The sequence below is a fragment of the Amphiprion ocellaris genome, chromosome 22 (assembly GCF_022539595.1).
Source record: "Amphiprion ocellaris isolate individual 3 ecotype Okinawa chromosome 22, ASM2253959v1, whole genome shotgun sequence".
Lineage (NCBI taxonomy): Eukaryota > Metazoa > Chordata > Actinopteri > Pomacentridae > Amphiprion > Amphiprion ocellaris.
In genome coordinates this window covers 5931137-5947863 of record NC_072787.1, presented here as the reverse complement: position 1 = coordinate 5947863, position 16727 = coordinate 5931137, and the positions used below count along the sequence as shown (strand labels likewise).

The following is a 16727-nucleotide window of genomic DNA, read 5'->3' as shown; positions in this document are numbered from 1 at the left end:
CAGCCTTCACAGGCACTCTGCTTTAATTAGAAACCTGTGACAAATTCAGTTCAAGGTTCGGAATGTAAAACACAAGCGGCATATAACTGAGAGTGCAGCGGTGCTAGTGCTGTAAATCAACACTAAAATACAGGCCCAAAGCGATAGTCTTTCATATGGATAACAGACAAACTGCGTGTACTTTCCTGATCACCCTGCTGAGGTGAAAGACCATAAATGCTGACATTTGCGAGGGGAAAAGCTGATAAGCTTCATACATCGTTAAGTTAAATCCCTGAAATTTGAAGCACTGTGGAGAAACATCTCCCATGTGACTCCTATAAGTATTTACTGCTCAGACAGTATGAACATACGTAGTAGTACCTTCTTCAGGGAACTTCCCCAGAAAGTTGCATTTTGGGTGGTCGAAGCTGAAAAGAAGCACAGTGATGAGGAAATGGCATCTTTAAATATAAGCAAGAAGCACACTTGTATTCACTATATCACTCCGTGTTTAATTGTGTGAATTAAATATTTCCTTTTTATAAACATCTCTGCTATATCAAGTGTAACCGTATCTACAGTATACATTTTCTAATTACTGAGTGAATTATCCCTTTAAGACTGGGGCATTACAGGTGATACCAAATGTCATCCATATAAAGGTTTTATAGTGCAACTGTCGGTGTATATCTGAACTAAGACTCCATATTATTTCATGTAATATTACAAAAAAATGTCATTTTCAGTCTATTCCAAGCAACATATACATAGGTGCATTATTTAAAACAATATTTCCATTAGAGACACATAGTGGATATGTTTCATGTTCGACACAAACCTATAAAGCTATTCAGACACATCAAAATAAAACATATTTAAGGCACTTAGACTTAGCGAGAAGGAAATTTACATAAGATCTGAACACAACTCAAAAAAATCAACATATTAAATCCAGTTGGGAACCCAGACAGCTTTAGTGATGGAAAAGGCATGTTTCTGTCTCAGGACAAGTAGTGAAAACAACATCCTAGCAAACATTACAGGTTGCCATTCATCCATAAAGTGCATCACACAACCTTCTGCAGGCCGGCTTTTGAGACAATTCAGCACTAGCTGTGGCTATCATACGCTTCGATAACTTATCATCAAAGCATGAAAACAGCAGCTGGTCAGCACACACTACCACATGAGAAACCTCTCAAGTGTTAATTAGGTCTAAAAATATGGCTTTTGTGGATGATTTCTTTACCTGGTAACAGTCCTAATGCAGACACAGAGCCAACAAGGCGGATTGTGTTTTTCAGTTACCTATGGCACCCAGTTCTTCCTGAAACACCGGTGTGGTGGTTTAACTTCTTATCTTTAATGGCCTTCAAACCAAGGCTGTGTGGGTAAAAGGAGTTCTAATTTTACCCTTCTCTCAGAATTGGAGTTCATTAGTCTACAGGTTACAACCTCTGGATTATTTCAGGAATATAAGCACCACTGTGGAAACTTCCTTCTGCATTTCTTAACTGCAGGTGAGGTTTGTCTTAAAATGAATACATCCAGTCTCTTAAAGGGTACATTTCACTGAAATTACAAAACTTACTCTGAGGGGTATTTTATCATGTAGCTAGTTTTAGTTTTATCTGCTGGGATTTTAAGACTTCTGGTTCTCAAGTTTCTTCTGCAACCCCAGTACAAGGGAGGTTACTCAATTACACAAAACTCTTGCCCTCATAATTTTTACTGAAAACGATTAACATGTCAAATATTTTGAACAAAATTCTATTCCCCTGAATTGTATCGGAATCGAAGCAGAACTCTTTGAAGTACACTTCAAAATCTTCAGCAGAAAAAAATAAAATTACATGGCCACACACGTGTTGAGGTGAGTAGATAAGCGTATCTTTTTGCAAACTAAGTCCACTTATCCTTTCATCATGCACGTGCCATAAAACCATAGTCCAGGCCCAATCTCCACCCTAAGAGGAAAGGTGCCAGAGGAGGTCTGTTGTAAATATTTATATAGCTAACCTAAATTGCCATAATCAATGCCCAGAAGCGAACCATTTCTGTGTTATCCAGATGCATGTGTGTATATGCTGGAATGTGATGGGGAAATGGGAGTGCACACTGGCCATCGCATACCTTGGCTCTGTCTTTGAACAGTATGTTATAGATTTCAGTGTCACTCATAGGCCTTGGTTTACCACAAATCACGCATAGCACTAAAAACATGAGGGAATGTATGCTTTCAGACGCAAACTGAGTCTGACTTATAGTGAAAACACATTGAAGTTTCTCTAGAAAGGAGGTCTGACTCTTTCAGTGAGTGATAATGGCAGTACTGAGCAATGCAAACAGAAAATGACCACTGTTTCTGTGATACCCACCTGGCTACCAATGCTTATTCTGAATCTGACTTTTTATTTATCCAGACTTGTTTCTATAACCACATGGGGGTGTTGTTTCTGTAGCTTGAGAAGATGGCTTCTTGTCACAAGTGACGAGCCATAAGGCAATGTAGACCTGCAGGAACTGATGAGACGACGGTCCACGTTTTCCGTAGATTGTCACAATTTTGAAAGCCATCAAACCAGTGGCTTCACCTTATTTATTTTTTGGTCAAGAAGCCAAACTTTGGCTTTGTGCCTGCAGGATCAACTTGATCCAATCTAGCAGCCACAACAGGAGGTCCAAGGTTAACTTGGGGCCAAAACTTCCCATAAATTTGAAGTAAGACCAACGTAGTCTCAGGTTTTCATGGCCTTCGTTGTCTTCTGTCGGTGCCAGAAAAAACATCCCTTGACCCACGGAAAAGCCTGTTCCGCTATATTACCCTCCTAACTCTATACACAGATCTAGAAGGAAACGCTGTATCAGATCCAACTCCGATAATGAAGGGTGAAAGAGCGGCTACGATCCGGAAGGTGGAAAGACGCGATGTGATGAAAGGGGGCAGCAGTGAAGTCAAAAAGAAGAATGAAAAAACAGAAATCGGGTACTGAGTACTACTCCAGCATGTGAAATGTGGAGTGGTGTAGCAGGCAAGGAGGAAGAGGAAGACGAGGAGGCCCAGGGTTCAGCATTAGTGTTCCAGCTCCTTGTGGTAAAGCTGCGTGACCTGGATGACCGGAGGAGAGACGCTGAGTGACGGCCCGCACCAACATGCAGAGGATCGCACCGGCTGGATCTCACACCTGCCACTGAAGAGAGGGAATACGATCAGCATTTTGCATTTGGGCAAATTACATGGAATATGAGAACTGTACAACTCAGACAACACAAAGCCCGACAGACTGAGAGAATCCAAGAGGAAAAGTAGAGGGGAGACACGAGAACAGCCCGACTTGTGAGCCATCCATGTGGGGAAGATAAAAAGTTACTATGGCCAAAACATCAGCAAGTTACAGTTACGAGTCCACTGAGAACAAAGAGGAAGACAGGTGTTTTCTCTCTAACTCTCTGCCATCTGTCAGTGTATAACTGATGAAGGTATCAGTCCACTTACTTCTGGTCTCCATTCTTAAATAGTACAAGGAGTCCGAACAAGTTGTGAGTCGCTAGAAGTTGTCAATGCAACAGATGGGGAGAGGAGGAAGAAAAACCTGAAATCCAAGAACCTACAATGCCCACACAGTGAGTACATATCACCATGTGAAGAAGAGCCACTAACAGCATGTGTTAGTCATAAATGATGCAGGGGTGCGAGGTGGTACAGCCAAAAGGTTCACAGAGCACAGAACACTGCAGTACAATGAGTACAGCCTGGGGGTGAAATCAGTTTCAGGTCACTCATTTGAACAAGTGGAACTTTACTTGACTGTCTGTTATTTGGCCTGGTGTTGTGACACCTACACTACCATTCAAGAAATGTCCTTATTACTGAAAGAAAAGCATTTTTTTCAATGAAGATAACATTAAATGAATCATAAATCCAGTCTAGACATTGTTAATATGGTAAATGACTATTCTAGCTGGAAACGGGTGATTTTTAATGGAATATCTCCATAGGGGTACAGAGGAACATTTCCAGCAACCATCACTCCTGTGTTCTAATGCTACATTGTGTTAGCTAATGGTGTTGAAAGTCTAATTGATGTTTAGAAAACCCTTGTGCAATTATGTTAGCACATGAATAAAAGTCTGACTTTTCATGGAAAACATGAAACTGTCTGGGTGACCCCAAACTTTTGAACGGTAGTGTAGTGGTCGAAGTGATTGGGTGGCCGGCGACACAGTTTTTACAAATAAAAATTGTCAGATCTCTGGAGATTTAACGTAATTCAAAAAAAATACTTGCATCCATTAGATGATGCACTTTAAAGGATAGTTTTTTTTTCTGAATTAGGTGTACTGAAAGTGACCTCACCCCAACCTTCATAAACATCCTGACCACACGCACTTGAAAGATAGGTCTGGGTCTTTTTCAAGCAAATTACAAACATGTAATATGTGCAGCTAAAGACACACATTTCACATGTGAGCAGATTAAGATGGACTTGAAAATAATCTGAACCTATCCTTCAGTGCCCTGACATCACAAAACAGGACATCTTCAAAGAACAGTTAACAACGGGATGCATGTTACTGAGAAGAACATAAAATATAGTACACCATAAGGTTAGCCTGCTGAACTGGTATTTGAAGTACCTCACATGTTATGGGGCTCTTTTTTCAGATTGGGGCAGCACTGCTGTGAAATGTGAGGGTAAAAAAAAACACAAGAAGGGAAAGGACAACATTTTTTAAAAAGCAAAACAAAAGGTGTGACTGTGATGAAAATAACAGCAGCGAAAATGACATTTTCTTTATCCAACATCTTTACAGGCGTGGATGCTAGTGACTCTTCCTTTAGAAGAAGAACCAGAGACTGGCATGTTTACTCATATGTGCGCTCAAGTTCAAAACTATTCCTCCCATATAGGGCTCAAATTCATTGATGAAAACTTTGGCTGAGGCTTTGTTTGTTATTAGAACAAACATAACCCCATTCAATAACCAGAAAACATGTCAAATGCTTGAATAAATCTCAACATCTGGGCAGCAGTAAACACACAATACTCTTAAAATGAAACAACAGCACTAATCACTGCAGCACCATACTCTCTGTCTATGGCCAGGTTTTAGATTTTAATTTCCTGTAATTGTTTGTATTTGCTGGATTCTGGAGACAACTCTGTGGGCTGCAACCTATTGTAAAACTACTGTTGTTGTTTGAGGTGGTGAGAATGTCAAATGGTTGATAGTGGAGTTTTTTTTTTGTCACTTTTGCTTAAAGGTCCTAAATGTTGAAAATCTATTTCTACTGGGTTTTGCAGTTGTAACAAACTTGGAGGTGTGCTCACATATACAGGGGGTTCTTGGTTTATTCTTTGGTTTAGAGGGCATAGCATGGGACTTTTAAGTACTACAATACTTTTCCCTCTATCAAGATGAATGAATTGGAACACTGTGGTCTGTAAGCCTTATGCCCGTTTGAGATCAGTTCTTCCTTCTAATTTAATTAGGTGGTAGAGGCCAACCAAGAAAAACCCCATACTGTTCAGAGCCTATAAATCGAGTTCACTACTGTAGATTGTTAGCAAACCGTAGCTGTTTTTTTTTTTTAACCTAAACTGAAGAGAAATCCCTAATTTTAGTGCATATAAGCCTTGATTTTCTATTTGTATATGCAATCATATTTTGGCAAGAGGCCTCCAAGTTTTTTAGTCTTCTCCTGCTTGCATTGCTAATTTGCTGCTGATGCAAAAATATTTTCTACTAGTTTGTGAGGAGCTTCCAGCAGTTTGTGTGGCAAAATCCCTTTAAATCACTGCTTATGTGAGGCTAAACTGGCAGTAGCTTCAGATCAAGAGAAAAGTGTATAAATAGATTTCAGTCACATGTGAGATGAACAACTGAAAAATAAAAAATGCCGTCAAGAACAGTTTGTTAACCTGATTGGAGGAAGCAAAGGTCTTCTGCTCCTTCAGATGATGCATGTTCAGCATTCTACCTTCCCCATTGAACACTGCCCTCAACTCCTGAGACACTTTTTAAATGGTTTGGCAGCAAAAACACAGTGAGAAAATATTTGGTATCATTTAGCATACATGAAACAGAGCCAAAAGAGATTTACTTGAGAAGTCTAAATTAATTATTTGTAATTACTGTTTTGTTAAATGTGGTTGTACGTGTTAACTCTGCATTTGTAGTATTTGCTGGAGCCAACAACCTATCTGCTCCAGCATTGTACTTTTGTGTGGATTTGTGTGTCTTTTACCCAGTGTCGTCAGGCATGTCCTGATCAGCCTCTGCAGCGGATGATTCCACGTCCACATCTGCACTGCTTTCACTGCCCTGAGCTGACAAACCAAATGGAGACTCAGGGCTCACACACTCACCACTGACACACAGAGACAGAGACACACACACACACACACACACACACACACACACACACACACACACACACACACACACACACACACACACACACACACACACACACACACACACACACACACACACACACACACACACACACACACACACACACACACACACACACACACACACACACACACACACACACACACAAGCAACTGGTTCTTACTGACATCGTTAGCACTTTTATTGTTGTTCATATTCCTGCAGCACTGATAAAGCACATTGTGTGACTTGAATCTGTGACTTGTATCGATGTCATTTGCATCGTATGGGCATCTACAATGGATGTTAACAAGTACTGAGGAATTGATTAATTGGCATTATTAATTTAATTGATGAACATTTTTTATGAAAAGGTATTGTAATACTGGTGTAGTGCCTTGTTGCACCACCAGGTGGAGCTTTTGGTTTTATGGGATGGATTTACAGGTGTGTTTGCTGACTACCTGTGACCGTCATATGAACCTCCCTGGTGTCTATCTGCTAAATGTGGCAGTCGAGCTGATGATGTTTGCTCATGGCTCATGCTAACGCTAAGCTAGGATGTTCAAATGCTAACACAAACTGAGAGCTGAGTGTCTGTCAGTAAGGAGAATTTGTAGCTGCTAACAATGTCAACGTTCAGGAGCAGCAGGACTCCAATCACATGCTTCCAACAGCTTTCAAACTAAAGAGATGTCGTGCATAAATCCATTTTAGATGTGGCCATAAACACTGACAAATTTATTGGACTAATAAAGTTTCTAAAACAGTATTCCAGCTGAGCAGCTGTTTTCAGTACATCAGCTATGAGGATTGATTTGATATAAAATCTTCTCTGAAGATATAAACGTTTCAGGTTATTCACTGTGGAAGACAGCAGCTCATCCGCTGTGTTTAATACTTGTTGGCTGAGTCAATGACGAACAATTTAAAATGAAACCATTCTTTTTGTTATATAATTTGTAATTAAAATAACCTAGTATTTACCTCATCTGTTCTTCAAATTTCCTGATACAACCAATTTTGTGGTGATATCGTTTAAAATATGTCTTTATTAGCATATTGAAAAATGTCAGCTGTATTTTTTTATTTCAAAATGGTTTGAAATTTGCATCCCTAGCGCTTATCATTAATCCCACCTCTTGTACCTGAGTGTGTGTGTACATTTGTGTCCTTCTACTGACTTGATGTGCTTCTCCAGTACTAGGATTGCCCGCTCCCTCTCCTCCAGCCTCCTTTTCAGTGATGCAATCTCTTTCTGCTTCTCAAGCAGCTCCTTCTGGAGACGATAGTTGCTCTCTTCTAGAGTCTCACAGAACGCCTGGAGGGAGAGAAAAACAAACAACAGAAAATATTTAACAAATATCCCCAATTTTGTTAATACTGTTGATAAGCAACAGAGAATAGGACAGAACAGCATTTTTACATGCCAGTGTCAACTAGGAAATGTAAAAATAGACTGTGCAGTTACTTAAAGTCATTTCTAAAAATCTAATATTAAACAGCTTCAAACATACGTCGGTTTGAGGTGTCTGAATTAAAATAACAACAAAAAACTCCAGGTTAAATTAGGTGGGTTGTTTTACCAGGGTAGCTACATAGAACAACCTGTGACATCTATGTCAAAAGTTGTACATTTATATAATGATGGCGAGTCTCTGCTTTTGTCATCAATACCATCAACCTACTTCATATCCTTGTCAAATGTAGGGCAGGGTGTCTTATTCAGCTTGTAGTTTAGAGTGTAAATATGACACCTGAGCTTTCGTGCTGACTGAAAAATACTTTATATCTTAGTTTATTTTGCAAAGACTTTAAAACATAAGTGTTTAGAGATGCCCTAACAACAACCATACAGAAACTGTTCAGAGAAAGACTTTATTAAAACCCAAGACCATATTAATGCGGTGGCCATGATGTAGCAACTGCATGCTAACTAAGCTGACACTACAGGCTTCTTTCCCACCCATTTCTCCCCCCTTTCCCATGAATGAGCATGTACACGGGACATGCTGCGACTCTTGTGGCTTGATTCAGGCCACCTTGTTTGTTTTCCATTACAGAGCCAGGACTGTGTACATACCCTACAATTTTCTTTCTTTTGGGGCGGCATGGCTCAGTGGGTAGAGCGGCCGTCTTGTAACTGGAGCGTTGCCGGTTCGATCCTCGCCTGGAGAGCTCATGTTGAGGTCTCCCTGAGCAAGACACTGAACCCCTAACTGCTCCTGATGGGTCGTGGTTAGCGCCTTGTATGGCAGCTTCCGCCATCAGTGTGTGAATGTGTGTGTGAATGTGATGTATAATGTAAAGCGCTTTGGGTATCGTTTCCGGTATAGTAAAGCGCCATATAAATATAGACCATTTACCATTTTCAGCATGCACACAGAATGGACTGCTAGCATACCATGAGGAGACATTCATTAAATCTGACATTAAAGGCACTGGATTAGAAGCAACTCCACCTTTAACAAGAACTTCCTGCTACAGGAAAAACTTGTTCGGTTCCAGAGCAACTGCAATAATAGTTAGTGCCCTTTCCTACTAAAAACAGGAATGCTTTTCGGAAAATGCCTTAAAGTAACATGGAAATGTTACATAAAGTGCATACAACTGTATGTAAAAGGAGCAAATATAACCTTGCAGGGAACAGACATTAAAATGAGCCTGTTCATACACTTGGCACTACATGCTTTATGTTACTTCATATTACATGAAAATAAGTAGCCTCATGGGCTGTAGGATCACCTCAAAAGCTTCAGATTTCAGATTTGAGGTATGCATTGGATCTTTGTTCTATTGTAGGAACCTGGCATTGTTCCATTTCACCTTCTTCACTGACTGCCTGACATTTGCATCCATAGTTTGTGATATTTGTTGGAATCCATCCCATCTGCCCTTAATCCATGCAAGGCCTCCTGTAACCCCAAAGCGAACGCTTCCATTCCTCATCGTGAACGGTATACAAGATGTTCTTTGCATCAAATACTGCTCCCTTTTTCCCTCCAATCACAAATTTGGTTATTTTGGCCAAACAACTCAGTTTTAACTTTACCTAGAATGAACACTTGTTTCCAAAATGGCCGATGTGACCAAATGTTGACTTTTGTGATGAGGTGGCAGGTAAACTTTCCTTCTAATGACTATTCCATGTTGAGTTCCTTTGTGCATTAGCAGGAGTGCACTGCCACTCTTGAGCCAGTCCTCTTCTCGCAGGTCCTTTGCAGCGGATGTGGAGTTGTTTTTCCGCTGAACATTTGTTTGTTTTTGCTTCCACTGCCACCCTGAACTACCATTTGTAGGTGACATTTCAGACAGTGGAAATCACAAGCAGAAAGAGACTTGCTATTTTTTTATAGCCCTCTGAAGCAGACATCAGTCATCCTAACTTTAGATCCTCAGCCTGCTGCTTTGAGGAATTCATGGATGTGAGTTTTTCTACAAAGTTTGACAAGTCAGAATTTGTCAAGCTAACATTTCTTTTCTCCGCCAAGGCTGCTCAGTTGTATGATTTCCGATGGGTAAGTCCTGATAAGTCTGCAGCGGTGGATTTGTAGAAGGATCGCAATCATGTGATCGTCGGCAGGCAGCTGACGTAGTGTTCACTTGTTGTCATAGTTATAGTGACGCCGTGCCGCTATCTCACAATGATACAGAAATCTTTAACTAATCCATGGATCCAGACTATAAGATGCATCACTGTCAAAATCTAATCAGTTGGTCCTTGTGTCATTTCTGACCTTCCCTGAAAATTTCATCCAAATCCATTTTTGAATAATGTAGCAAATGGACAGACAGTCAAACAAACAGATCAACAGACAAACGTATGCCAAGCGTCACATAACTCCGCCGAGGCTTCACCTCCTTGGCAGAGTAATAAGTTTATTAGGAATGGTTGGGGTAGAGGTAATGAGGTCTCCACAAGCTTTTGCACTTGTAACTTAAAATTACATGTCGACATTCTTGAACACCAGCAAGCATCTTGACATTTTACCACTGCATATGGATCAGTGGTAAACAACGACCACATGTGCATGAAAGGGTGTTGCATGACACATTGCAGGCATGCGTGTCCCATATTTGTGCACAAGATGAACAAAATGGAGACTCACTGACAGAAAAACCACTCCATGGCTCCAATAACTCCACAGGGCACCTTTACGATATGAGGGAACCAGTTGATCCAGAGCGTGTATTTGCATCACTTCAAAGAACTTAATGTGCCTAGGTGTGTCCAATGTTCTGCACACAACTGTGAGCTCACATGCTTTAACGTGTATATGCATACTTACCCTGCTCTCCTCCAGACTATCAAAAGGCCCAGGCGGGTCATCAAGACACAGAAACTCTCTCACTGCCAGGCTGTCAAAGAGAACCAATGATGACGTCTAAGTTTGTGTGCGTGTGATAGTTGTTTAGAACAGACCTGTGTGCTCAACAATGCAATAAAAATACTTAATGAACACTATAAAACAGCCTGATTCTGGTGTCAGTTATTTATCTGGTAATCTAATAACACTGACGTGACCAAGACAAAATAAAGACTTCAGATAAATGTCTCAGCATGCACACAAAAAATGGTGCAATAACTGCATTTTTGAGATTAAAAACACCGCTTAACTGCGTCACATACCAGTTGGCGATGTCCTTGTGTGCAACCAAGTTTTGCAAAAAAGCCTGCAGTCCCAACTGTCTGTCTTCCAGGAAGTCGCTGTCATAGTTATCTTTGAACCAGCGCTTAGGAGGCAGTGAGAGGCGAAAGCCTGGAAACATCTCTTTCAGCTAGAACGCATGCACACACACACACACACACACGCACACACACACACACACACACATGGCAATGAATATCACATGATCATGCCTACAAACACCTACAGCAGTTTTTTCACTGCAATCAGTGTTTAAGACAACTCAGGGTTAATGACTTTCAATGACAGCTGCTACTCCATGAAGCTCACACTTTACTTCTGCATTACAAACTCTGACTTATTTCTACTGCAATAAAAACACAACTACATATTTCAAACTACAACACAGTCAGCGTAGCTCGGCTAAAATACTATTTCCAAGTGTGAAAACCTTTCCTTTACCAGGAAAAGTGGGCTGAAGCACTCTCCTTTGATCATTTAGATGAGATTCTTTCAGCCAGTGTATGTGTACTGGTGCAACCATGTTTCATTTATAACTGTATTTTTTGACACTTTTTACTTTTATTTAAAAAAAAAAAAAAAAAAAAAAAATGCAGCTCATATGATTTGAATATTGCCATTGGCCATATGGTGGTTTCAATAATATTTTGATATTAGTTTTAATAATAATTGGTCGGCCTTTTGTTAGACCTTTTTTGTACAATTAGGTAAAACATTTTTATAGGGTTTCCATAAACTTGGGTATTTAACAGTTTACCTAAAATATACACAATTACAGTGTCATACCGAATGCTGATAAAATAACTGTGAATAAATGATAAACGTTTCTGTTGCAGTTGTTTGCCTCATTTCTGACTGAAGCCATCAGTTCACCATCTTTCCTCCATCTTTTCCAGCACTCTGCTAACATTTAGGAAATACATAATGCTGATAATACAGCGTACTAGGCAGGAGGATGGGTTGGCGTGTGCTTGCATGTATGCAGACATGTCTGTTTTACACATTTGGCTGCCTGAGTCATGTGCATAAACTTAAAGTGATGTTGGGTGAGGTCCAAAATAATACAGAAATTTGTTTGGCAGCAGTCACTCAGTACAGAAGCAGTGCTGCATTATGAAGACATGATCACCATTCTGGGTATCTCTGCTCATGTCTGTCTCAATAAAAATATATGCTCCGATTGCCTTAAAAGTTCATTCACGGCAGTAGACCTCTTGAACAACAATGTAAAATAATCCCTGTAGAATTAAAGACAAATCCTTTAAATATTTGCAACTTTGAACCACAGTTATTACAATACACTTGAAATTGGAAGATTTCCGAACAGCTGATCAACGGGCCTCTGCAGCTACAAACACAGCATGACTGTTACAGCTGTTTGTGGAAAAGCCATAGGAATAGAGGAGAGGAAGTCCACACCTCTTCTCTTAACCTGTTCTCCTTGTTTAATGTAGGGCGTTCCCATCTCCTGTGTTACCGTTATTGTTGCTTAGGATTACAGTTTCTGATCTTACAACATACAGTATCAGAGCTTTATATTTTCCCCCTTCTGTAATCTGTGACTGAACTGTCCCTCCCAAAACCACGAGAGACTCATTCTCCTACTTGGCTCAGGCCCATCGGCTGTTTGGGAACAGTAAGTTTCTTTGTGCAGCTCTAATCGCTTCCACCAAGCACTCAGAAACAAAAGGAAGCATGCTGAAAGCAAATGGTTGATAGTCGAAACCAGCATACATGAAAGGATGATGACAAAACTGAGCTTCATATTGGCTTAAGATTTGGTGCTGCCCTCATAACTACAAGAAAATACACCCAAACACACCTTGTCGTTGAGCCTGGAGAAGTCTGTGTACCTTCTAAAAACAACCCAGCTCTCATCTGGAGTCTTCTTGACCAGGACTTTATATACCTGCAGCAGAGAAAATAATCTTAAAGACTGCCAAAGCATAGTAGTATTGCACTTTAATATCATACAAAACAACACACTGAAGGCTTAACTGAAGAGCAAAGTCATGCTGTAGTTCCTGAGGTAATATGAAGAGTCACTTGATGGTTCACTGATATTTTGTAATAAATCCATCCATCCATTATCTATACACTGCTTAATCCTCATTAGGGTCACGGAGGGCTGGAGCCTATCCCAGCTGACTTAGGGCTAAGGCAGGTCACCAGTCTATTGCAGGGCTACACAAACAAGCACACTCACACCTATGGACAATTTAGAGTTACCAGTTAACCTCAGCATGTTTTTGGATGGCTCAGTGGTTAGCACTTTGGCCTTGCAGCTATAAGATCCCTGGTTTGCGTCCCGGCCTTCCTGGGATCTTTCTGCATGGAGTTTGCATGTTCTCCCTGTGCATGTGTGGGTTTTCTCCAGGTTCCGCCCACAGTCCAAAAACATGCTGATGTTAATTGGTAATTTCAAATTGCCCATAGGTGTGAATGTGTGATTGTTTGTCTCTATGTATAGCCCTGTGATAGACTGGTGACCTTTCCAGGGAGTCTCCTGCCTTCACCCCAAGTCAGCTGGGATAGACTCTAGCCCCCCGCGACCCTAATGAGGATTAAGCAGTGTATAGATAATGGATGGATGTTTTTGGATTGTGGGAGGAAGCCAGAGAACCCGGTGATAATCCACAGGGAGACATAGGCAGAACATCCAAACTCCATGCAGAAAGATCCCATGTCGGGACGGAAACTTGGATCTTTTTGTGCAGCCCTGTTTTGTAATACAGTAAAATGTAAATGATTCCTATTATACTCCTACACATCCCACAATTCGCCGATTTTTGAAAAACACAGCCCCACTTGTCTCATGTCATGTCTGACTTGTCAAGTACGTGTAGATAATTTACAAGTAAATAACAAAAGAGTGTGTGCTGAATAAATGTTGACATTAGGCTTATCCCATTTGCTAAACTGTTGTTCTGACAAGACAAACCGCTTTCTAGGTGCATACCGTGAACTTGGCCCTCTCCTCCATGACCTCATACCCCAGCACCGTGGGCGTGATAGGTCTCTCCTCAATTTGCTGACTGCCAGCAGGATCCGATATGGAGCGAGGGCAGCTTGAGTACTCTACAGAAGGCTCCAGTGTCCCGTTTACCCGAGCATGTGTCACAGGGCTTTGGAGGGGCGGCGGCGTCCGGCTGCGTACGGCTCTGTCTACGCAACGAGACGGACGCTGGGAACCTAAGCCGCCACGTTCTCTTCCGTGGTCCTCCCCAGCCATCCTGATGATAGAGGACGAGGACTCCGAGCTGCTGGAGACGCTCCCTAGTGAAGAAGCTCGCTGTGGTCGTCGCAGCTTGTTGCTACCACCTGACAGGGCTCTGTCCATGGGCACAGGGACAGGCACAAAGGGTGATGCCATCTTCCTGAGTTGTGTGCTCCTGCCCCGCCACTGCAGTAGTCAATAAGGCTTTTTCACACCAATGCTGACCTTGCCTCCTTCCTTCAGTTGTGTTGAGTGATTTTGGAATCTCACAGTGAAGTTTAGCCTGATGGGGCTTACGCTGACTCTACAGACCCTGTACAAAAGAGGAACAAGAATAATTGGATGTAAGATTGTATTTAGCATGATTTGAATTTATTTCAGGTTTTAAATACAAATTATATGTAATTCATTCACTAAATCTCCCTTCGTTTACACAAATGTGCCACAATCCATGAGGAAACGTCACCCTGTCATACCAGATTGTAGAGGCAGATAAATTATTGACAGCAGCCATATGTCATTCATAATGTATGAATTTGTATATTATGTGTAAAATCCCATCCATTATCTATACACCGCTTAATCCTCACTAGGGTCGCGGGGGGGGCTGGAGCCTATCCCAGCTGACTCGGGCGAAGGCAGGGGACACCCTAGACAGGTCGCCAGTCTGTCACAGGGCTACATACAGAGACAAACAAGCACTCTCACATTCACACCTACGGGCAATTTAGAATAATCAATTAACCTCAGCATATTTTTGGACTGTGGGAGGAAGCCGGAGTACCCGGAGAGAACCCACGCATGCACAGGGAGAACATGCAAACTCCATGCAGAAAGATCCCGGGAAAGCCGGGACGCGAACCAGGGACCTTCTTGCTGCAAGGCGAAAGTGCTAACCACTACGCCACTGTGCAGCCCTGTGTAAAATCCATTATAGAAAAAAATGATTCAAAGATGGACAGACACTTAATGTATCAATTGATTAGCTTTTAAGTCTGACTCATGCCAGTGAAATGCTGCAAAAAGAAAAGCAAGATGATGCTTTTATTTGAGATGAGGGAGGAAGAGGCTGCATGCTGGTTTTCATGGAAGAGAGAGGGGCGTAAAATCGATTTCTGCTCAGACTGAGATCAGCAGCAACCTGTCAAACGAGTTCATGTTTATGCTGCATAAGTGGAGCAGAATGGAAACAGCCCTTAGTATGACTACAAATGGAAATTCAACTGGAAGGCTCTAACGCTCATTTTAGTGAGGGTATAGGATGTACAAACATGTCAACGTGTTGTAAATAATCCGCAGGGAAGAAGAAGAAAAACACCTTAAAGTACAGGTGTTAGAAGTTAATAAATGAGATGTTATTTATAGCTCATTCACTCCTCACTGAGTCGTGCAGTTATTTAGGTGAAACATGACGAAAGATCTGGGAGTGAAGTCAGTGACAACAACACACGGGCCCGCTTCGTACTACTACTAAACCACATTTGTAAAGTGAAGCAGGTTAACTGTGTAGCTGGCTTTTAAGAGGTCGTTAGCAAACAAGCTAACGTCCCTGTCTGAGCACTACAAACTCCACTAACGTTGTCCTACCTTTACATTTACCCACAGCTGGGAGTCACAATGACAGAGATATACGAATACGACAGTAACACAACATAGAAAACACCGCTGGTTTGCCAGGCGGTGATATCATACATATTAAACATCTAATTTTCACCCTAACAGCAAGCTAAAGCTAACGCTAGCTAACACTTACTAGTTACAGTTAGTTGCTATGACCAACAATCCAAACAAAGTGGGCTAACTCAAATTTTATTTAAATAACAGCGGTTTTTAATAGTAATACCATGCCGAATCACGTAGGAATTCCTTAAACCTAATTACCTGTCATTTTTGAGTTTATTCGAAGCACTTTGTCGACAATAATTAAGGTAAAGCTTAAACGGTACATTTTTGAACAGCGTCTGGCGTATGCCCCATCCCGGTAGGAGACACTAGGATATAAAGCTCTCACAATACGTTAGCTAGCAAGCTACAACAGACAGCCTGTGAGGACAAAGATAAGATGGGGAAAGGGACTTTGTCTTACCGTAGGAGTCCAGATATCCTTCCCTCTCTCGTTATATTATTTTATTGTACACATGAAGCCCTAAATGTCTGATTGTCCTGTTGCTGCTTATCCACTGCTCTCCTCCTGTGCCCTTTTCATGTTAGCATGCTTGAACTCAAACCACAACTGCAGCAATACTTCAGAAAAACACATGAGGGCGCTGCAACACACATTATATTACACCCATTGCAACTCAGCTGCAGAAAAGGTCAATAGTATGAGTGCTTTTTAGACATAGCTGGATTAGTAGTGATTACTACTGCATCTCACCACTCATTCGCAGTGAATAAAAATTGTTCTCATTGTATATTGTCCTTACCCTGACATCTGGGTCAATATATAATCGAGGGACATTTAGAGTCCATGGGATATG

At 41.3% G+C, this 16727-nt stretch overlaps 1 protein-coding gene across 5 annotated transcripts; it reads right to left on the bottom strand.

The window, feature by feature from the left end:
- Positions 1–526: 526 nt before the first annotated feature.
- On the bottom strand, positions 527–16493 carry snx16 (sorting nexin 16). 5 transcript variants are annotated; one of them, XM_035946027.2, is made up of 9 exons: positions 16334–16493; positions 13990–14560; positions 12853–12939; positions 11012–11160; positions 10671–10740; positions 7566–7702; positions 6233–6355; positions 4621–4663; positions 527–3173 (listed from the first exon to the last, which is right to left on the bottom strand). In XM_035946027.2, the coding sequence occupies exons 2-8, from the start codon at positions 14401–14403 to the stop codon at positions 4645–4647; spliced, it is 999 nt and encodes a 332-aa protein (XP_035801920.1). In that variant the 5' UTR covers positions 14404–14560; positions 16334–16493; the 3' UTR covers positions 527–3173; positions 4621–4644. The 5 variants fall into 5 exon arrangements, with proteins under 5 accessions (XP_035801920.1, XP_023121239.1, XP_035801921.1 ...); XM_023265471.3 differs by having other exon boundaries at positions 4626–4663; XM_035946028.2 differs by having other exon boundaries at positions 4621–4660.
- Between the last annotated feature and the right edge of the window lie 234 nt (positions 16494–16727).

What these genes read in the sequence shown, in the direction of transcription:
- snx16 (XM_023265470.3), bottom strand. Translation starts at nt 14,403, where the DNA reads ATGGCATCACCCTTTGTGCCTGTCCCTGTGCCCATGGACAGAGCCCTG. An exon ending in TCTCCAGGCTCAACGACAAG is followed by an intron (nt 11,161 to 12,852) that starts GTGTGTTTGGGT and finishes CATGCGTTCTAG; the next exon opens with CTGAAAGAGATGTTTCCAGG. An exon ending in GTACTGGAGAAGCACATCAA is followed by an intron (nt 6,356 to 7,565) that starts GTCAGTAGAAGG and finishes TCTGTGTGTCAG; the next exon opens with TGGTGAGTGTGTGAGCCCTG.